At 45.9% G+C, this 23727-nt stretch overlaps 1 protein-coding gene and 1 pseudogene across 8 annotated transcripts in view; one reads left to right on the top strand and one right to left on the bottom strand.

Moving 5' to 3' along the window:
* PHACTR1 (phosphatase and actin regulator 1) overlaps positions 1 to 23727 on the bottom strand; it is a 308221-nt gene that overhangs the window by 49276 nt on the left and 235218 nt on the right. For all 8 annotated transcript variants that reach the window (XM_034985688.1, XM_034985690.1, XM_034985689.1 and 5 more), the window contains one exon: positions 14411 to 14732. In XM_034985688.1, coding sequence (XP_034841579.1) covers positions 14411 to 14732 — 322 coding nt within the window. The remainder of the gene's footprint in view (positions 1 to 14410; positions 14733 to 23727) is intronic.
* LOC117997546 lies at positions 22489 to 22602 on the top strand (annotated as a pseudogene).

Here is a 23727-nt window from a genome sequence, read left to right as displayed (position 1 = left end):
CTGACTCACGTAATAAGATCCATTCTAGACCATTCACATAAAAACTCCTCAGGATGAAGCGCTGGGTTTGCTTGGAATTCAAATGGATCTCGTTGCCTATGATTTGTGTTCACTGTTCCTCTCCCCAGTAGCTGACTGGGAAGGAACACTGCAGGTAAACTTAAAGCCTCTCATCCGAGTCTCCTGGATGGAGCCTGCCTTTACTCTTACTGCATTACTGCAAGCAAAGAGGACAAAAGTTGACATTTTAAATGCTCACCCTGTGCCATGCATTGGTTCACGTAAGCCTCACAACCACCCTTTTGGATAGGTACTACTGTTATCCCCCTGTTTCAGAGAGGAAAAGCGAGGCACACGGCCAAGGTCACTGCTGGAGCGCTGCAGACATTACTGGACTCAGGCAGGAGGGACTGCAGAATCTTATCCCTGACTGATGTCACAATACCACTGTCTACGCAGAAGCGGAATCCCTGCTATGACTTTGAACTTTGTCTTCTTCCAGGGCCTTCCCCTCCCCACCCTCTCTAGGGCTGTCAAACAGATCTGATCATGTCATTCTCCCAATTAAGACCTCTGAAGGATCTCACTGTCACCTCGATGAACTCCAGCACCTCTGGCATGAACTAGGGGGCGCCTCACGAGGTGGCTCCACGCTCCCTTCCAACCTTATCTGTTCCCATTCTTCACCGTCTACCCAGCGTTCCAACTACACGAGGCCACTCGCTGCTTCCCAAGCACACTTCGAAACTTCTTGCCTCTTCCCTCTGCTCCTGCCATCACTCAGGCTCTGAACTATCCCCTCAGAGTTTGGCCTGGGGCATTCCCCCGCCCTTCAGGGGTAGCTCAAGTGCCAGTTCTTCCAAGCAAAATTGTCTGATTTTTCCAGTGGACACCAGGCCCTTCTCTGTGCTTCCAGGCTCTGCTCCTAGCTCTGCTACAGCATCTGTCCCATTATGTTATGATTACGTGTCTGAGTACCTCCCCCCTGCCCCACGGACCTCGAGCATCACAGACAGAGGCTGATTATCTGTGATCTCCATCTCTCAGCCCCATTTGTTTTTTTTTTTTTAAGATTTTTTACTTTATTTATTTATTCATGAGAGACAGAGAGAGAGAGAGAGGCAGAGGGAGAAGCAGGCTCCCCGCTGAACAGGGAGCCCGATGCGGGACTCAATCCAAAGACCCTGGGATCATGACCTGAGCTGAAGGCAGACACTTAACCATCTGAGCCACCCAGGCGCCCTCTGAGCCCCATTTTTGTGCATGGTTTTGGAACGGATGGAAAAGTCAGTCAAATATTTGAACTGAAATCCCCTGGAATCAGACTAGGCCACCCCGTGTTTTCCCATCATTTAATTCACTAAAATAACCATCCCTGCGAACTTTAGAGTCTTGTTGTTGTAGGGAAAATATCCTTGCAAAAGGAGAATTAAGGTTTTGGAAATCATGACCGAGAGCTTTTTCCCCCTAAGAAAATAATCCAAAGAGACAAGGCACAGAGATCTCCGCAAGGAAGGGTGCCATCGTACCCACGGTGCCTTCCATTTCAGGACTACAGGAACACAGAACAGGTGAAAGAGAGATCTTAAGGTCATTACATTTTCCAATTCTACACTCACAGCCTGTCAGGCTACTTCCATTAAGACTGCCCAGAGTTAGGCCATCTTGTAAGGTAAGGTAGTTGGGCTAGATGGAATCTAGAAAGTTTCTTTTTATTGCACATTCTATAACGAATTTAAACAAACACCAAAGGCCCTAAATTATTCTTCAGGGGTGGAAGAAAGAGGAGATTCTGTTCTCCATCTACCTAGCTCCAAATGATGTAATTTTCCCAACAAATGTCATATGGATGAGCATTCCATGATATTCACAAGATGTCGGACAGCTGTGCCATTTTGGAGTATTTCCATTCTACTAATTAAATATACCAGGGGCTCCACCACTCAGGATGAAGGAGCAGGGATCTTTCAAAACAACTGCAATAGCTAACACATATGGTCCTTTAAGGGTCCTATACAAGTGCTTTGTAAATGTTCTCATTGACTCTTGTGAAGTAAGGAAGAATACTGCTATTATCTCGATTTTATGGATGAGGGCATTATGTTTCCGAGAAAATGAGGGAAGTGATCACGTGGTTATGATCACAGCAGGTATGTAACTTTGGGTCTTCTCCAGAGCCTGTGTTCTTCCCACGAACCCTGCTGTCTTCTCCCAGAGAAGCCTTGATGCCTAGGATTTTCTGGTACGTGTACGTGCTGACTAGGAATTGCAGTTGGCACAAAGCAAGGACAACAGATGCTCACAGAACCCAACTGCTCTTTTGCTATGAACTTTGCTCTGAAGAGCCCCAAGGTTAGAGGCTACTATGGAACAGAGAGGCAGGTTTGAATTCTAGACTCAGGCAGCATAAGAGTTTTAATGTGAGTAGCACAGGGCCGAAGGTGAGTAGGTGTGCAGACAGAATAGGGTACAAGAGAGGGGAGACAATAATTAGTAGGCTGAATAATCCAACCATGGATCATGGAGTGTTGTCACTAAAAAGGGGGACCACATGGGTTTATTGTGGCCACATTAATAACCTATTTCATTGAGGATAGAAAGGCCTCACCATCAACTCTTCCTGTTTCCCTTATTTTTCTTCAGTGCCCAGTCCCTACTTCACAGCGCATTACATATTCATGGGTCTCCTTCCCTAAAAGGTAAGCCCACAAGGATGTGGGCTCTGTTTTGTCCTCATTGACCAAAAATGACATCTTCCTTTGTGAAAAAAAAAATGAACCACCAGGGAAGAACAAAGAGAAATTTACCTGTTTTAACAGGACGCCTACTACTTACAACAGACACAGTAAAAACAGAAAAATTCTGAAAGCTTGAGAGTAAAAGGGCAGTCCTAAATCTGCAAAAGCATATATTCTAAACTCTCTTTTCCTTCATTATGTCCCCATGACATGTCACGGAAGTGAAAAGCTTCATTTGCTCCCTCAGTCCTGTCTCCATCAAGAAAAACATTTAGCAAGTCTTATTTTTGGAAAATTCAACTCTCCTTTTTGGCTCTACTAAGTCAAGTAGGAGACACATAGATTGGGAACACAAAGGCACCCCTCAGATTTCCATCCCCCTTCCCTCTGCCATTTTCCTACCATCCACCTCCCCTCCACCATTTTCCTACCATTTTCCTACCATCCCCCTCCCCTCTGCCATTTTTCTACCATTGAAATAGTTGTATGTTTCTAAGGAATCCCTCGACTTTGAAAGTTAAGACTATCTTATAGCCTATCATGTTTCCTACTGGTGAGGGAGAGGCAGTTTACTTTTAATAATTCATAGAGAAATGAATGCCAAAACATCTACAACAATTCCGGGTCATGACAACAGTTGGTCTCTTTTCAAGAGAGCTTTATATCACCTCTCTATCTCTGTCAGATGGTAACAGTCATGGCAGGGAGGCATGGCAGGGCCCTGGGCCTCATCCATGGGCGGGGGATTACAGGTTATCAAACCCCTCCGATACCCTTTTAGGAAATCGGGGACAGATTTTGAAATTAAAAATCACCGTCTATTTTAAATCCTAATCTTCCTTGAAAAAACTTGAGAACCATTTTATCATTCTTTCTAAAGAAAAATGTGTAATAAAGAGATACTGCTTTCTGGTATTGGATTTCAGATGCAGTGCTTGTTAAATTTCTTAAAAAGACATTAATTTCCTCAAAGGACAGAGGAAATTTATTATCTACAAATATAACACTGAAAATGAAATGAAACTTCCAAAGGAACAGCTTTTGTAATGTGGTGTGCGTGAGTTATAGAGAGAGCTTTCAGAGGGGAGGGAGAACAATTTTCTTCTTGGAGACCAAAAATGTGTAAGAAATTATGCTACGAATTGCAGGGCCTGAGGTTGAAGAATGACAGAAATAACCACCGAAATCCAAGAAAACAGTTAATCAGCTTCATTTTAGGCAAGCAGGCACGCATTGTGTGTTTTATCATGGCCTTCTAAGATAAGAAACTCAACATTAGAGCTTTTGTTTTTTTCTTGGACTCTAGTCAGCAGGAAACTATGTCATCCTATATATAGACCAGGGCACTGAGCCGTCCTCAGTCGAGAATGTGTTTGGAGCTTCTTTTTTTTTCCCGGAGTGGTGATGAATTTAAATTAATTCATTCACAATCCCTTCCTCTGCCCTTTCCAAGGACCAGGGCCCCACGTTTCTGAAATCCTGTCTGGGGTTGGGATGGGAGAAATAAAACCATAAGACGCACAGAGTCTGACCAACAGCCCATCCCTCCCAAGCACTCTCCAGTTCTGATGGAGGAGCCAAGCAGTGGTGGCTTTCTAGCAGAACTCCATCTGCACACATCAGCGGGGGTCCTGGGTCATGCTTGGCTGGATGGTGGCGCCGGGAGGGCAGGATGCACGGAGGGGAGGCGTATGTTTGAGACCCAGCTGGGTTACTCACTAGCTGTACATCTTGGTTTGGCTTCTCATCGGTTAAATGGAGACACCTATCTGCCCACGTCATAGGTTTTCTCAGAGATAATGCTGGTGCACTGTGCTTTGTAAATGTCAGTGTTTTAACTAGGGATGCACTTAAGCAATGACCATTCATCATAAACCAGTCATTATGGATATTATCCACGAATTTATTAAAAACACTTCCTTCAGCTTTTTGGTTGCTTTTGGCCTGAAGAATCTTTCTGGACAATGGTTTCTGAGAAGATCAAAGAATCGACAGTCACGCAATGGGCAAGAGCAGATTTTCTACTGATGCACATAGGAAATCAGGAACAGAGTCTCCCTCTTTTGAAAATATACTTCCTTTTTTATCCTCTTAAGACTTCAAAAGATGTTAGTGGTTTATACAGTCTCATTTTAACCTGCACCCTCCCGCCCCAAGCAGTTTGCTCATCACCTTGCAGGAGAAGATTCGTCCTGCTCACAGTGACATCACCTTGCACTGAAATCACATCATGCCCCTGGGAATCACAGTTACATTATAAAACAATATCGACATGCAGCCACTTACAGATAAATCTGTACCTCACAATCAAAGAAATGACCTAAAGTAAGAAGTTGCCAGTTCTGGCCTCAAGAGGTCAGGGACAAATGGTCATTGATACAAGAAAGAGAATCATTCCCTGGAAATGCATTTCATTTAAATATGTATGCAGTTTCACAGATAATGAACAAAACCCTGAACTTCTTCGAACAAATGCTACTTCACAAGCAAATGGCATTTAGGTTTTTGGTTTCATTCTTGCCAGGCCACCAATGTGTGTTTGCTTATCATCACAGAACACTCTGATTTGCAGATGGAAGCATTCTTAGCACAAGCCAACGCAGTAATTAGACTGTTATGGCTACAAGAAACCTTGGAAATCATCTAATTCATGACCAAGAATTATTCTTTAGAATTTCCTGTGACCGGGGAGGCCACATGAAGAAAAAGTAGTTGTCACCATGGAATGTATTTATACTAGGATTATAAATGAAATGTGCTCTTTGGTAGGTCTAAAAGTAATTATGGAATAATAGGATTTGAGGGATTGAAGGAATCTGGGCGGGGCGGGGGAGAAGGGCTACTGTTTTCAATTTCTTCTGTCCAAAGTTGAAATTATTCCTTTTTCAGGAATTCCTGACAGGTAGAAATTTAATCCCCAGCTAATGTGTAAATATAAAAATGGGGATATTATAAGCAAACAAAATAAACTATTCACATACCTAAACTTATCAGTATTATTTCAGAGGTGCCTGGGTGGTTCAGTTGATTGCTCACCCGACTCTTGATTTTGGCTCAGGTCATGATCTCGGGGTTGTAGGATCGAGCCCTGCGTTGGGCTCCATGCACTGTGTGGAGTCTGCTTCCCTCTCTCCCTCTCTCTCTCTCTCTCTCTCCCCCTCTGCCCCTCCCTCTGCTCCAACTCTCTCTCTAAAATAAATACATCTTTAAAAAATTATTATTTTAAAAGAAAGATCACAGATGTTATTAATTGTGTGTATACCACAATACTTGGCATGCAGTATTCAGTAAACATTACGAAGAGTTCAAGATGGTTTTGGAACCCTTCCTGCATCTGGTTGACCATCACTGGTCTGGACTTGTTAACACAGATGCACAACTAATATCCTGGAAGAGGTAAAAAATCATTCTATTTCTAGAAACATTCACAGTCGAGTTAAAAACCTACTTCAATCTATCTCACACAAGGTTACAGAGTTGGACAGGTCCTGAATAAATGATCTCCCCTGTTAGATTTTCCTCTATGAAATACACGAGTAAAGCATCTGAGACAGCTGTTAGCCTATCCTTTTTTTTTTTTTTTTAAGATTTTTTTTATTTGTTTGACAGAGAGAGACACAGTGTGAGAGGGAACACAAGCAGGGTGAGTGGGAGAGGGAGAAGCAGGCTTCCCGCTGAGCAGGGAGTTTGATGTGGGGCTCGATTCCAGGACCCTGGGACCATGACCTGAACCGAAGGCAGACGCTTAACGACTGAGCCACCCAGGTGCCCCTAGCCTATCCTTCTTGAAGACCTCCAGTACCCTCTCCAGCGGTTCCTGGGTCCTTCCTCAGGTCAGATTACAATCTTCTGTTATTTCTCTCATTCTCAATGATTGGTCCTCTACAGACTCGGGGAATAACTGCCAACTTCCTGCCTTTTCATAAAAATCTCACCACCCATTTGGAGACAATCTATCACTCCTTCCTCTCATCTGCCTAGAATGTTCTCTCATTTCCTTTCTCCCTCTTTATCTGGTCATTCCTATCTTTTGGATTTCAGTTGAAATGCAGCTCTCCAGAAAAGCCCACCCTGAATCCCACCTACTAAGCTGACCCCCTGCTGTATGCCGTCCTCCCTCCCTGACTCACCCAGTTTATGCTTCCAGCAGACTCTGCACCCCGCTGGGGCCAGCAACCATCCATACCTGGTTCACTGCTGTATCTGCAGGGTCAAGCACAGAGCCTGGTCCAGAAAAGGTACTCAATAAAAAATTGTGGACTGATCTTATGGATGCTAAGGAAACACAGGTACCTTCCTTTTTAAATGTTAGAGCTTTCCTGTTCTAGCTGTTGAGGGATTCTGGGGGTAGGAAAAGGTAGAGGAAAACTGAATTTAGTAGCGATGTATTTATTTGTCCACTTTAACACCCATAGGTAGTAAGCAAACACATCTCTCTAGAACTAAATGTATAGTTCTTAAAATTTCCTAAACCAAACCCAATGGATGAAAATAAAACAGTATTAAGGACATAATTATTGACATACATAGGACTGAAAACATGTGAATTTTTTTTTTTTTTTTTTTTAGTTTCAACCCAGAGATTTCAATTACTCCTCCCACACTAATACACTCCCCTTCCTCTAATCTGTCAGGATGCCCTTTCATCCACCTTTCATCCGCTTGTGCCTATTTTTCAGATCTCTATAAATTCCTAAAATCCTGGAAGTTAAGTTTTAGTCTTAGTTGGAGGATACTGAAGACAGTTGGACGATCCAATATGAAACTCTACACCTCAACAGTTTGCTAGAAGAGCCATGGATGATCACAATTTTATCATATACAACGAATATGGTTGTTTTATCATATACAACGAATATGGTACAAGAGAATTAAATGAAGGGACAAGGAACTTCAGTGGGTCAAGTTCATCATCAACATTACAGTATCTTGAACTCAAGTCTGATATTACTCAATGTGACAAGCAAAGCCCTATGTGCAACTTTAAAGGAAGACACTTTTACTTTGTTTCTAATATCTACAAAAACAAAATTCACACAGTTCAATAACAGCTCAACAATGGGATGGGGAGTATACCCACAAGTAAAGCTTCTTTCTATAATTAAGGGAATTTCTAAGAAAACATTAAACATCAGATGAAAATACCTTTCTATTCAAAGATCAGAAGAACTTAATTCATTTACTAAATGTTTGCTGAGTACTTGCTACATGACAGGTCCCAGTGATGGACTGGGAAGTTGAGAGGGAAGACGAGGCTGGTCCCTGCCCATATTTAAGAGAGAATATACAGACAAACACACAACATGAGGTGGTGTGTGCTGAGAGACGCAGTCCAGAAGGAGGCAGAGCTCCCTCTGGGCATCTGAGAAGGGGTCAAGGAGGACATGGTATTTCTTGAAAAATAAGCAGAATTTTGCTTTGCAAAACAAGGTGGAGTGGGTGGTGGAGAGGAGAGGAGAGTGCATTCCAGACAGGGAGCGTTCCAAATTTTAGGATCATGAGAAAAATACAAAAGGTTAAAGACATATTCTCACCACCATCACTTAATATTTACATAACGAGTGTTTTGTGAGAACTCAAAGCTCAACAGTGACAAAGAACATCAGGAACACTCTAAACGTCCATCAGCAGGGAATAGAGTAATAATCTAACCATAGTGGCTACCAAGGACTCTATATCCATCCATCCATCCATCCATCCATCCATCCATTTGTTTATTCACTCCAACATTTATTAAGTACCTATAGTGACTATAAGCCAGGTCCTATTCTAGGCGTTCAGGACACAAGCCGGAACAAAACAGTTCTCACCTTTGCGGACGGTATATCCTATTAGGGGAGAAGAGCAATAAGCAAAATAATAAGCCAGCAATATAGGATGTTAGATGGGGAAAAAAGCTACAAAAGGAATAAAGGGGGGCTGGAGAATACACTGTGCTGGGAGGAGGGTTGTAATGTTAAGTAGGGAGATCAGGGAGGGCCTCACTGAGGAGGTGACAATTGAGTACAGACCCAAAGAAGGTGAGGGACAGAGCCCTGAGGATATGTGAGGGAAGAGCAGTCTAGAATGAGGGAATAGTCAGCACAAAGGCCCTTTGTCCGAGGGCACCTGGCAGCCCAAGGCTGTGAGAACAGCGAGAGAGCCTTTGTGGTGGGTGATGGTGGGTGGTGCGGGGAATGAGACAGGGAGATGACAGGGGTCCACGCCATGCTGGCCTTCTTTGCTTTTCACTCGTAAGTGTGCTGGAAGGCCAAAGAAACATTTTGGGCACAGTCATTATTATGGGTTATTGTGTCCCCCTCAAAATTCATGTGTTTAAATCCTAATCCCAGTACCTCAGAATGGGACTGCATCTGGAGACTGTTTTTAAAGGAGCGACTGAGCAAGATGACATCATTGGGGTGGGGATGGTGTTCTAACCAAATGACTGGTGATCTTATAAGAGCAGATTAGGACCCAGACGCACACAGAGGGAAGACCACGTGAGGACCCAGGGAGAAGGTGGCCATCCGTGAGCCAAGGAGAGAGGCCTCAGGGGAAACCAACCCTGTGGACACTTGGATCTTGGATTTCTAGCTTCCAGAGCTATGAGAACATAAATTCCTGTTGTTTAAGCCACCCAGTCTGTGGTACTTTGTTATGGCCACCCTAGCAGACTAATGCAATCAAGACCCAATTTCTGTGACATGTTGTCTGTTTGACTGAAGGGCAGGAGTGGAGGCAGGAGACCAGGCAGCAGGGACAATGGAGGTCAGACCACTGGGTGGGAAGTGGCTCATCTAAGAGATATTCTCAATGTAGACCTAACAGGATCTGCCAACGCCTCAGACATAAGGTACGAGAAAAAGAAGGGTGTCAAGAATGACCCCAAGATTTCTGGCCTGAGCGATTGGAAGGACAAATTTCCCTTTTCCTTAATTAAGAAGGAACTTCTTTAAAGTGTATTCCCTTAAAAATCTTCCCCAAATTCCTTCAGGGTCAACAAGGATACAGATCCTATCTTCATTTTACCAACAGGCAAGTCAGAGCACAGGGAACTGATGGAGTGAATTAAGATGAGAAAGAAAATTAGTGGCTGATTAGGATTTTAAGTCTGAATTCCAAGATTTATGTCAATTAGATCACTGACCTTACTGCGGATCTTAAAAATTGCATGATACCTGAAATGAGAAAATGTCACTTTCAAAAAAGACATGAATCATCAAGGAAGGAAACAAGTGAAGACCATGTCATTTCAGGAAACTGACACAAAATCTCCAATAAGATTAGATCAAACCTATTTGTAATGTGCCTTTCAGGGACACTGAAGGTGAATTTTTATGTAATTTGGTGTAACATTCACCACTGTTTCTTGGACACTTTCACTGCATGCCATGCAACAGGATGATGAATTTGGATGGAAGAAGTCACTTGTTCTTCACAAACAACTCTAACGAGGTTGGGGGTGGTGTTATTACCCCTGGTTTACAGATGAGGAATCGAAGGCAAAAAGAAGTGAGGCTGACATCCCAGCAGTTAGACCGTGGAACCCCGTGATGCGGGGCCCCCTCTAGCTTGGCTGCCCTGCCATAAATATGGCGCTCTTCAAGTTTGCTTCAACTTTGTCTCTAGTTCCCTCCTCCTGCACCCCTCCCCCAAATCTGGTGAGCCAATGCTGTAAATACCCAACTACATGTCACATCTTTGCATCATCGAGGAAGTTCAGGTTAGAGTAATGAATGATTAAGAACTTGTTCATATCTACAGCAGCATTATCAACAATAGCCAAACTATGGAGAGAGCCCAGATGTCCATCAACTGATGAATGGATACAGAAGATGTGGTGTGTATATACAGTGGAATATTACTTAGCCATCAAAAGATTGCCATCTTGCCATATGCAACAACGTGGATGGAGCTAGAGAGTATTATGCTAAGTGAAATAAGTCAGCCAGAGAAAGACAAATACCTTATGATCTCACTCACGTGTGGAATTTAAAAAAGAAAACAGATGAACATATGGTAAGGGGTAGGGGAAAAGAAGAGAGGAAAACAAACCATAGGAGACTTGTAACGATGGAGAACAAATGGAGGGTTGATGGAGGGAGGGGAGGTGGGTGGGGGGATGGGCTAGATGGATGATGCGGATGAAAGAGGACACTTGTTGCGATGAGCACTGGGTGTTGTACGTAAGTGATGAATCACTGAATTCTACTCCAGAAACCAACATTGCACTGTATGTTAACTAAGTAAAATTTAAATTAAGAAAAAAAAAGAACTTGTTCACACAAATCAGAACAGTATTCTTCGGAGAACTACAAGCAAGATGGTAAGAGGTCTACAAACCATCTCAATAAATGGTTATTATAACGAACCTGGGATTATTGGTGTGGAAGAGAGAAGCCCTTAATAAAGTCACTGGCAGCGACCTTCAAAGATTTGGAAACTTTTCACAGGAAAGGAAGACTAGAAATAGAACTGAGGGGGTCTAAGTTAGGAGAAGTAAAACCTGTAACCTAATATAAGAAACTCCGTAGTAATCAAACCTTCTTGACAACGGGGTGGGCTCTCTGGGGCCCTTGGGAGGCTCCTGTCCTCGCAGGGAGTGGAAGACAAATGGTCAGGCATGCTGCAGCTGGCATTGGACTGGCTGCCTGGATGTTCTCCATGGTCCCTTCCAATGACAACAGGGCTATTTACTCAGATTTATGGCCCAAAGTCCGGCATTAATGCCTTAATTCCTCATCTGATTTTCACATGACTTACAGGGTTTCACCAGGAGCCGACCACAGGAATGCACCCAGGCCGGACAGGTGACATTCCATGAGACCCTGGGGGCTTTGCGGCTGGCATGCTCAAGTGCTCGGGAATGTTTCTTCCTGCTTGCCATGTTTTTTGGGGTCACTGGAAATTGCCAGGGGAAGAGAGAAATGATTCTTTCTTTCCGTGTTCAGCTTGGTCAGAACAAGGATGAAATCATGTTGACAGGCAACCGGGAGCATTTGTAGGCAGTTAAAAGGAGGGCAGCATCACCAGAGATGGTGGCAGATCCCGCACTAATGGGAGGCGGCCTGTGACAACGTTGCTTCGGATCCACCCAGGACTTCTGGAAGACCCAGATGGGGACGCTCAGAAAAATCTCTCCATCTTTGTTTGTTTGGGAAGAAGGCCTCTCTTTCTCTGGAGGGTGATCTTGTTAGAGTGAGGCACACGTTAATGCCCTACGTCCTGGCTGGTCTATCTGAACAACCCTGTGACCTTGACCTAAGGCGGGAAGGGAGGGAGACAGGAGGTAATGAGAGCCCGAGGGGGGTACAAAGCACAGGGGATTGCCTCGGCCCAGCAGCCAACATCATGCTGTTGCCCTTCCTGCCCCCTCTTCCCATAATATCATCTGTTCTCTTTGATTCATTTCAGGAAAGAAATGACCTGGTTTAGGTCCAACAGACCTACCCACTGGTCTACATGAAACTGAAATATTCTACAAATACACACAGAAATTACTGAACCGAAAAACGGCGTGTCCCTTGTTGGTTAACACTTCCCACTGAACCTTTGAAAATGGCATATTTCAGTAGAAACAGATTTAGCAACTACCATGATCTCTTGAGTATCTTTTTCAATTGATTAAAGCTCCTGCGAGATACAAAGGCTTACTGGGCATACAGTAGGTGTGGAGATCGGAAATTATGTTGACTGTTAGCTGTTTTCAGGAAAACAGCTGTACTATTTTTTTTTTAAAGATTTTATTTATTTATTTGAGAGAGAGAATGAGATAGAGAGAGAGCATGAGAGGGGGGAGGGTCAGAGAGAGAAGCAGACTCCCTGCTGAGCAGGGAGCCCGATGCGGGACTGGATCCCGGGACTCCAGGATCATGACCTGAGCCGAAGGCAGTCGCTTAACCAACTGAGCCACCCAGGCGCCCAAACAGCTGTACTATTATAGGGAGAGTTCTGGATTTGCAGTAGGAAAACCCAGGCTTGAGAACGTGCCCCTTGACTTACTACCTAGGATGGTGCTTTTCAAAACGTCTATGAGGAAGGACCTGTTTTGTTGGCTAGTTTCGTCGGTATGTTTATCTATTTTAATTTTCAATCTGTCACAAACTGATGCTTTTGTAAAATATAATAAAAAATCTATAAAAACCGAAACCCTTTTTTATTATCAGATTCAACAGACATAAAATCATTCTGTCAAATCGTTATAAAAGCATCTTAAAACTTGGCCTCCGTTTCTGTATCTATACGATTACCGATGGGCAACAAGCAGTTTGCTGACCACTCTTGAGAAATTGGCATTGGGGAACTTACTTAGCCTTCCTTAGTTTCTCTACTTACTCAGTCTCCCTAGGTCATGTGAAGATTAAGATGATAATAAAGATATATCAAAGACTAAAAAGTGCCATCCAAATGGAAAACGACTACTTTCTTTATTAACAATAACAGTAGTTGAAAAGGATGCCAAGGGGCCAAAGAAATCTTTTTTCCAGCAAGGGTGGATATTAGTTGGCAATCGAGTCAGAAGTCCTAGCAACAACTACTTCCCCTTGGAATCACGTATAGCCCAAACACAGAATACTTGGCGGCGAGTCTGGAAACTATCACAGAAAGCTCCTGACTGTGTCCATCTTGCCTCTGGCTCTCTGCCCGGTGACCAGCAGGCCCTCTAGACTGCAATTTTCCCATCGCCAGGACCCAGCTAATAGCTGTCACTACTCCGGGACAGGCACTCAGGGTCCCAAGCTCAGACACATCCTGCCCAGCGGATTGCAACACTTTCTTCTTCTTGTGCTAGGGAATTAGGGCAAGCAACATGCCTTGGAATCATGTTGGGAAATCTGGGAGAAGTGGGGTGGTATTTGCACGCACGCGCGCACACACACACACACACACACACAGCACGAACAATTCAGAACGAGTCCTTCAGGTCCTACACGGGGCTCGATCTCACGACCCTGAGATCATGACCTGAGCCAAGATCAAGTGTTGGACGCTCAACCGACTGAGTCACCCAGGCGTCCCTGTCTTTTTCTATCATAAAAACAATACACACAAAGTAAAAAAGTAGCAGTACAGAAAGATATGGAATATAAAAGTAAAAGAATTTCTCTCCCGTCTCCCCACCTGAGGGGTAACCACTATTAATAATCATATATATATGCTTTCAAAAAATGTTAAGATTTATAGAAGCATGTGTGTTATATAACACATATATATTATTCTTTATATATATTTATGTATTTAGATATACTTACATGTAAATACATATATTAATATATTTATAGTAAGTATTTAACTTATATTAAATATTTATATTTAAAATCTATATTAAGTATATTAATATATTTACACATACTAGTATATTTGTATATTACTTATATATTTATACATATTATGCTATTTATAGAGTACGTGTGTGTATACAGAGATGTTACTTTTTCTTTCTGATAAATATGATTGTTCTATAGTTTGGCAATTGGCAACACTATCTTTTTTTTCTTCCACACTTTCCTTGACATTGAGTTTTGGGTCTCATTTTACTTCCAAATTTTCCCCCAGAGAGGATGAGCCCTTACCCTGGTCTTTACACCTCTGAGTCATGGTCAGATCCCCAAGCAGCCCCCGCACCCCCCTCGCCCCACCGAGCCAAGACCCCCCCCCCCAGCCCTCCCTCCCCTTCCCCCACCAATTACCTTTCCAGCCTCTGCATGGTCATGGCCAGCGTTTTGTTCAGCTCCTCGATCATCCTGCAGCCAGAGGGATGCATGGGGAGGGAGCCGGTGGTGGAGGGGAGGTGCGGGCCGAGACTGCCGTACTGCAGCTGGTGTTGGATCTGGGACGGCAGGACCGTGTGGTGGTGCTGGGCCCCACTCTGCGGGCCGCTCTTCTGGGCCGCGTAGGATGCCAGGGAGAGGTCTGGCCCCCCGACAGGCATGCAGATCATGACTTTCTTTGGAGGTAGTGGAGGCGACAGTTTGACGGGCAGACAAGGCAATTTCACAGGGCCGCCAGGATCTGCAGCACAAGGAGGGCGAGAGGCAGCTGTGAGTCTGGGGGCACGGGAAGAAACCTAGACCCTCACATGTGCGCCCACCCTGGGACCGTGGGCCCTGCCGTGGGCTCTGAGATAAAATGCACCAGCAGGGCGAATGCCCCTCAACAAGCACCCACCAACTCTTGGTTCCTGCCCAAAGTGGGCTGGCCACATCAAGGGCCCTCGGGGACCCAGGCACTGGCGACGTCTGTCACGCAGCTCTCAGGCTAAGTAAGGCTCACCGGCAGCAGGAAGGGGGGACGAACGCAGCGCATTCTTTGGTTCCTGGAAACCCATGGAACTTCAAAGAGACCCTTCCTAGGATCCGCCATGATGTCTACAATTTTGCCACTGTCATGTGAAAATATCCTTTCAGTTGGCACTTTCTAACAGGCACGGGACTAGAAGCCAGTCCTAGGTTCAAGTCCACGGACAGCATGTCCCTCCACAAGTAACATCGCTGCTGCTAACCTTAACGCCCTCCTCTGTAACCTGGGCATGATGCTTTCATGGATTCACTGTCACAGAGCTCAGGTGCCCCACGCGGAGGCCAGGTTTCCACGGTCTGGGTGCTGTGCAGCTCATCTCTTCCTGTCCACACTTGACCTCCATGAGGTCTGAGCTCGGTGGCGGGGCTGGTTGGCCCACTCACGTGGCATCCGGAGTTGGGTTACTTGACCTGTAGGGACGCTCCAACAGGTACTCCTGGGCCTTGGTGGAACCCGCACACACCCAGCACCTCTCGGTTCCAGGAGAGTGGTTTTGAAGCTTCCCAGAGACGCCCCAAACTCAGGGGAGCTGCAGGGCAGACCAGCCCTCAGGCCACCTTTGGGACAACCTTGCAAATTCCTGGAGATGATCTAGCATGGGTGGGGGGCAGGGTTGAGTCTTGTGGGCTGCAGGCTGGCCTGGGAGAAGCTCGGCCGGGAAAGGCAGGCGGGGGAGGCGTTAGAGCGCTCTCGACTTCACACCTGGTATCCACATCAGGAGGACCGCAGGCTTCTGCGGCTTGCTCCTAGAGGCCTTAGATTTTTCTCCATCTGTCTGTCTACTCTGAGTGTGGCCTTCGTCAGTTTAATTTCCCCACAGTTCTACCGAAGTGACATCCCGAGGGCACCAATCTGCTGTCACACCTTCGTTTAAACCCCACCAATGGCCTAGAAATAAAGCCCACCTTCCTGACGCGTCATCCAAGCCTCCCAAGGTCTGTGTGCTGTTCAGCTCATCTCTCTATGCCCACACTTTACCTCCTGAAGTCTGCTCTGGTTCCCCTATGAGAAATGGCCTCTCCTATCGTATCTGAAAAGCCTTAGATGGGAGTCTCCTACGACACCTACTGCTTTTCTCCTGTGGGTTTTCCTTATTTGCTGGCCCACAAATTCAGTCTCCACCCTCCCCTAAATCCCACGGTGGGGGGGCCTTTGTCCCTCACATTCTCCACATGGGCTGTCGTGGTCCTCCCTGGTCTCAAGGCCCCCCTCCCTCAGCAGCTCCTACCTCACAGAGAAACCCGAGGTGCACAGGCCAGGCCTCTCCTTCCCTCCAGAACTTCCGTGTTCCCCAGACTACCTGATGTTTGCACACCCCTGGGCCTCTGCCACATTCCCTCCTCAGTTTGGAATATTCCTGTTTTGTCTTCCGGGTCCATTCCTCCTCTCCCTTCAAGAACCAATTCAAAAATTACCTCCCCCGAGAAGCCTTCCTGGGTCATTACAGCACTCCTTCCATTCCGAACCCAGTGGACCTCCTGTGGGCGTGAGGCGGGTCCGCGCCCACAGCAATGGTGACCACAGTGAAGGGGGAAAGAACTCTAGCCGCCCCTTGCCCCGTGCCAGATACCAAGTGCTTTTCACTTTAATCCTCACAGCGAGCCTGTGATGTACACACATTATCATCTCGCTTTTGCAGACGATGCCACTGGGCTCTGAGGACACCGAATGGCGCTTCCTGTTTACACAGCTGTCCCCTCTGCTGGAGAACCAGGACCTCGAATAATGTGTCACTCTCTCCTTAGCATCTTGTACAGTGCCCAGCGCACACAGCAAGAGGCTCACAACATGTTTAGACAATGAGCTGACGTTCTGATGCTCTGCAGTGGGATGAATTCGCACCTTCTTCCCCCAGAAATAGATACTCTCCGGGAGGGGGAGGGGAGGTACATGAGCATAAAATGAAAAACAATTTTAGGACTACATAGCCAGGGGTGTATGGACACTAAACAGTGGATCCTACAGCTGAGATACAGGGAAGCTTCATACTTCCAGGGGACCTGATAAGCTTGCTCCCCAAGGCCAAAATGCCAACTGGTCGTAACCACAGGGCTCCCTCATGTTCCTCCACAAAGGCTCATCCCGTTTGTCACCATCCCCCATGCACACGACACAAAGTAACCTAACCACGTTCAGGTGCGTGACCAATGGTGCTCATTCCAAGTGGCTGAGAGGCAGAAACTCACCCCGTGTCCAGTTCTTGCTACTGAAGTGTCCACTCCCTTGGCTCTTGGAAGGCTTTGCACAACCCTAGTAAATGCAGTGTGTCTGGATGTGTTAAGGGTTTCTATCCAAGAACCTTTACCCGTTATTCCTTCCTTTGTATTCTAGGTGTCTATCTAAGGCAGGCAGGCGCTCACTCGCTTGAGCAGGAGGGCAGCATGGAATCATCTCTCTGGGAAGGAATGGTGATTACCTTGGGTTCTACCACCTTGCTAAGCTACCCCTTCCTGCACATACTCGACCACCGTGCTTCCTGCTACCACTTCAGCAGAGCTTACTTGGCTTCTTCACTAGGAAAATGGCCGAGGGGATGCCAGAAAATTCTATCGGAACAGGCAAGGAGGTAATGGTCAAATTAGTGGACATGGTTACTCTCATTGCTTGAGAAAAGAGATGCTGGGGTCCTGGAGGACCCCTTTCTCTTTTCCTGCCTGTGTTTCTTTTCTGGTTGTTTCACTACCCACGGTCATCAATTAAATAGGAGTAGGAAATGAAGATGAATTACTTAAAATAATTTTTTAGCTCAGTAGATTTGGTAAAAAGGGAGGAAAATGGGGAAAAGGTTAAATGGAATTACTGGCTTTCAGTGAATTGGCTCTGTAATCCCCATCTTTCTCCAACATGGTAGACAAGGGAGCGGGCCTAGGCAGCCCAGATCTTTAGTAACTCTCAAGTGTCTATTTTTATATCTTCATGATATCTTAATACCAAGTCATTGCTCATAACAGATCTGGAGCCCTTTATACACCGTCTGCCATTCTGAGTTTCTATCGCTTTATCTTTGTCCTTTGCAAACTTCTGTGTTCTCTGCCCCCTTGACAGGTCTGGGACCTCATCTCGTCTTGTAGGGTGGGTAACAGGGTCCACCCTTCTAACACATCTGCGCCCCGTACCAGACATCTTCCTCTAGCACACGTCACGCTGGAGGTCCCCCCACGACTCCCTGCCCCAGTCACTGCTATGGGCCATCCAGCCCTGCCCAGCGCCAGCAGGTGCCTCCTGCCCTGCATCTCCCTGGCCGCTCTGGTCTCTCTGGGCAGGCCAGCTTCCCCACTGGGTTTCCCAGTAACCATGCTCATCCTCTCTCAGGGCCTTTGTCACACCTGCCCCCTGAAACACCCTCCCTGCCCGATGATCAAAATTGCATTCACCCTTCAAAGCGCAACTAAAGACCCAACTCCCCACCTTGCAGGCTTTCCTGCTCCCGGTTAAGGCCAACTGCATTGGGATGGCTCCTCCCATGTGTGCTTATGCTCTCTCCACAGGGTGCCCAGAGTGGAGCACAGCGAAGCCCAGACTCCTGCAGCCTCATGGTTCTCAACCCTGAGGGTGCGTCAGGCTCAGACTGATGCAGACCCTCCCACCCCCTCCCAGGGATTCTAGTGGGATTAGAGGGTGGGTGCCAAGGTTTGCGTCTTTTAAAAGCCACGTTTGAAAACCACTCAACCTCTTACTCTTGTCCTTTTCTCTGAAAACAAAACAAAAAAGAGCACTAATTACTTCTTCTTCTTTTTTTTAAGTAGATGCCACACCTAGCCCAGAGCCCAGTGATGCGGGGCTTGAACTCACGACCCTGAGATTAAGACCTGTGCTGAAATCCACAGTCAGATGCTCACCTGACTGAGCCACCCAGGCATCCCAAGAGCACTAATTCTTAAGCAGAGTTCTTGGACAACCTGTGACAGTCCCCTGATGCTTGGCTAGAAGTTTGTATTCCTGGCCTTCACCTCTGACCTACTGAATGAGAGTCTCGGGGCCAGGTGTTTGGATTTTAAATGCTTCCCAGGTGCTCACCATATTCAGGGAGGAAGAGGAAAGAATCGGGGAGAATCACTGATTTGGGAGTGCTAACCTGCTTGGAGTACAATGCTGCCCAAGGCAGAGATATGATGCATCGGTTCCATCCAGCCCCTGGGCCAACATCTACCCTGAGTGGTCAGCGGCATGGTCTCCAGGTTCTATTTCTATGCCCCCCACATATAAAAAGTACAAGACTAATTTGCAGGAAACCAATGTACTGAAAGCTACACTGTCTAAGATCTATTCACCTAATGACTAGCTTTGTCTAAATCTAACATTTGCAATTAAGGGACTTGTCTTAAAACCAATTTGTCTCATGGCACTTCCAATTTAATTTTATATTTACAAAAATCACTTATGGATGAGCACTTTGTGGATGAAAAGATTTCTTAAATCCTTGTGGGTGAATTTTTTCTGTTTTATTTGCTTTAGAATACTTTAAGTACATTTCAGACAAGTTTGCCTAAAGAGCCTTTCTTCAAAATTTTGTCTCAAGCAATAAATACTTAATCAGATGCTTAGCTTTTCCTACCGACTTGATTCAGTACATCAGATTCCTCGTTTCCTTCTTACTGATTTTCATATGTCCTATGTGTACTGAATGCGTGTATTAAACAATAAAGGAAACATATACACAATACTCATTTCTGCTTAATGAGGCACTGACATTTTTGTAACAAGGACAGACTGAGATGAATGGATTGGGAATGGACTGCATGACCCCACCATTTCTCTCCAAGATGCCAAATTCTTACGGCAGTGATTTCAACCAACCTCACAGGGAAGGTTTGGGAGAGGCGAATTCCTGAGCCTCAGTCTCAGAGACTCAGATTCAGTACGTTTACAGCAGGGGTCTGGGAGTCTGCTTCGTAGAGAAGCTCCCAGATCACTCTGACCTCGGTAGAGACCACACTGGGAAAGTGCCCCGAGTTATTACCGGATTAAGCAGCACAAGATCATTACCAGAGTTTGTCATACTAAACACAGAAGATAAACCATAAAATCGCACACTCATTCAGCTCTGATAGCAACAGCAACTGCTTGATCTCTTTTATGTTCTGTTTTCCAATCTGTGAAATGGGGATGAAGATGTCATAGGCCTATTGCACAAATCACGTAAGATAAAGTGCATTCACTGTGCAAAGTGCATTGGGCCTGGCACTCCGTTAATAAACAGTAGTTCTGTTCCTGGTTGCTGTCATTTTCATCATCCCATGATGATGGGAATGACTTCCTTAGGAAGGTCATCCAGCCTCCCCAGGGGGAAGGTGACACCACTAGGCTCTCACGGGCCCCGTATTTCCCTTTGTCACAGCATCTCACATACAGTCAATTTAATCCATTTCATTTTTCTTGACTTGCTGCCGATTTTTATTCGCAGTAGGTGTAAGTGATGCATTAATTTTATGACATTGGGTGCGGCTCTTCCCCTCGTGGTCGCCAACAAGGAGCTGGGCCCAGCACATAGCAGGTGCTTCATAAACATCTGCTGGTTTTCTTTCTCATGGTGTCTTGAGAGCCGTGGGAAGAGGTAGAACTTAACGACCACTTTTCCTACCCTAAAGCTCTGCTAGTCAAAGTGTGGTCCGAGGACTGGCAGTAGCAGAGCCTCCTGGGAGCGTGTCAGAAATGCAGAGTCTCAGGGCCCAGCCCGGGCCTTCTGAATGAGAATGTGCATCTTGACAAAGACCCCAGGGAGCCCTGCACAATCCACGCTGAGAAGCTATCCCCTCAGGGCCGCTCCTCTGTGAAGAGGACAAGTGCCCAGGGCCTTCTGGAGGAGATTCAGCTCCGGTGCTTGCTCTCTCAGGGCTGAGCAGGGCCTGTGGGGGGCTATTCTACTGCAAGTTCAGGCCTGTGAAATCACCATTGGGTTAGATCTCAGAAGAGCTGGAGTTTAATACCAGTTCCAAGACCAAGAAGCTCTGTCACTTTGCCTAAGACATTAGCCTTCCTGAGCCTCAGTTTGCTCATCTGTAGAAAGGGAGTATAACCCACTTCATAGGTCTGTTATGAGAAGTACAGGGATTAATGTCTACACAGCTTCTCCATGGGGACCAGCGGGCTGAAATCCAGTCTGAGGTCTGTGCTGGCATGGGCCTGAGTCATCCCAGAGGAAGGGGCAGCTTTCTGTGACTCATTCTTCCAAAGGGCACATTTTTATAGTTTTACAAAGTCCCTGAACAGGTCAGTGGAGGGCCTGAGTATAAAATCCCTCCAGTCTAGTCCTTGATTCCTTGATATGTCAAAGGAGCTCAACAAATGTAGTCTTCACTGATCCTGAAAAAATAATATATTCCCTGCCTCTGCCACAGGTTGTCGGGAGGGTCAGACTAGAGGATGTGGACATGCTTTGTAATCTGCCGAGCATGGCATTCCTCTGGCCGGTTACTCACGGGACTCTTGAGGTCCCTGTGAGCGTCCCCTAGCCTGATGCTTCCTGTCTGGGGTGGGACGCAAGAAGCCAAGACAGGGACTGGGAGTGTTGGTGGGTTAATATGTGGCGGTTCTAAGTAGGGAGGTGAAAAACTGGCTGAAAGTGAATGCAGTAACAGGAAAGAGAGCTTCCAAAGGACGGTCTCAGCAGGCTTCCCTGCTTGCAGCAAAGCACTGCAGGAAGAGAAAAAGGTGAGGCCTTCCAGGTTTCAGGGTGTTGTTCTAATGCATGGTGCCCTGCATCAGCATTGAGGGCTAGTGGAAAAGAACACAGAACTGGGAGTGACAGAACCTAGATTCTCTGCTGTTCCATGGCTTGGGAAAGATAGCTAACCTTTTTTGGGACTCAGACTCTACCTCTAAAAATCCAGGGATGAAAAAAGTCTCCTTTGCCTCGACAGCACCTCGCTGAATAAAAGAACGTTGCATCTATGGGATGCATGGTATTTATGGACTGTTGGAGGACACACTCTAACTCCTTCATCTCCAATGATGGCAGTGGCTGGTCCTGCGGGGGCAAACACAAAGCTTTCTGCTTGCTGACTCAGAAATGCATGAGTCCCTCGGCAGCCAGACTGATCGAGATGCAGTTATATTCATAAAACTGTCTATGTTGATGGAGTTCCAGAGAACAAGGAGAATAAACTCAAACTGTGAGTGTCACAGAGCCATAAAACCCAAGAAGGCTGTTATTTCCAAACATGACACAGCTCTGGCTTATGACTTCAGACAAGGAAAGGAAAACTCCAGATTACTTCTCTAGTCCATTCTTGTGCCACAGGACCGCGGTCTCTAACAGAACCAGTCTGGGCTAATGACACACACCTCTAGCCTCTCTTCTCTCTCTCTTTTTAAAAAATTTTTTATTGTTATGTTAATCACCATGCATCATTAGTTTTTGATGCAGTGTTCCGTGATTCATTGTTTGCATATAACACCCAGTGCTCCATGCAGAACGTGCCCTCCTCAATCAATACCCACCACCAGGCTAACCCATCCTCCCACCCCCCTCTCTTCTCGGCCTTTTGGCTAAGATCAAGTGTAGTCTCTTTTTTTTTTTTTAAAGATTTTATTTATTTATTTAATTGACACAGAGAGAGAGACAGCGAGAGAGGGAACACAAGCAGGGGGTGTGGAAGAAGGAGAAGCAGGCTTCCCGTGGAGCAGGGAGCCCGATGCGGGGCTCGATCCCAGGACCCTGAAATCATGACCCGAGCCGAAGGCAGTCGCTTAAGCAACTGAGCCACCCAGGCGCCCCTAGTCTCTCTTTTTTTTTTACTAACACCTGCTGCCGAAGCCCATTTATAACTGAGGATGCATCCGGGCACTTGTCAATGAGAACAGCACTTACTGTCTTAATGAACAAGGGTGTTGCAACAATTTCTCAGCCATTTGCCAACCTGGTTTCGGTGGGTTAGAGTCTCTGATCTCCTTTTATAGATACAGGCCCTCAACCCAAGAACATAAAGAGACTCTACGAAGTGTACTTAGAACTTAAAAGGAGCGTCCAGAGTCACCAAAGCCCGGAATCAGATTCCCCCTGGCTGCAAACGAAGATGCTCACACGAGTTCCGTCCATTCCTTCAGACCATCCCAGGGATTCTAAGTTCGTTGGTCCGATGCCTGGAAAGGCTACATGTGCTGACCAAGCCCTTGAGTTAAGAGGGATGGTGTGGAGGGAAACAAGTAACAAACAAGTGACTTGTGTTACGTGCCGTAAGCCTGGCTTTCTCTCCCAAGCCAGGCTGGCACGTGGAAACCAACAACTATCTGATGTTTGTGGCAAACATGTCCTGAGACCTTCCAGAATCCTAAAATTGAGGGTCATGATAGCACACGTCACCAGCACCTGACTTTGTTTCTGAGTCACTTTCCACAACAAAATGTTTTAATTTACCCCTTCCAAAGACCATCTGGGCAGATGACAACAAGGAGGGAAGAACATGCCTCACGGGTATGGAGATGCTGGGCAGTGGGTGGGGGTAACAGCTGGGTCACCCATCATCTTCGTAGGGCATGAAATTTGGTGTTTTTTTTTTTTTTTGAAGTAAAATTACATATTATTCATTGTCAGAAAACTGCTCTTAAAGAGTGCCAACTCTAGGTATCCCTATATCATGACAACAAATGCCTGTTGAGATCAGCATTTTGTTAGATTACAAATCATCTGCACAAAAGCCCATTATATGGTTTGATTTTGCAGTGATGAGGATGAGTGCTATTGCTCCCAGGGAGACTGGGGGAGGAG

The sequence above is a fragment of the Mirounga leonina genome, unplaced genomic scaffold (assembly GCF_011800145.1).
Source record: "Mirounga leonina isolate KUSES-001 unplaced genomic scaffold, KU_Mleo_1.0 Mir_366, whole genome shotgun sequence".
Lineage (NCBI taxonomy): Eukaryota > Metazoa > Chordata > Mammalia > Carnivora > Phocidae > Mirounga > Mirounga leonina.
This window is presented reverse-complemented; position numbering and strand designations above follow the sequence as displayed.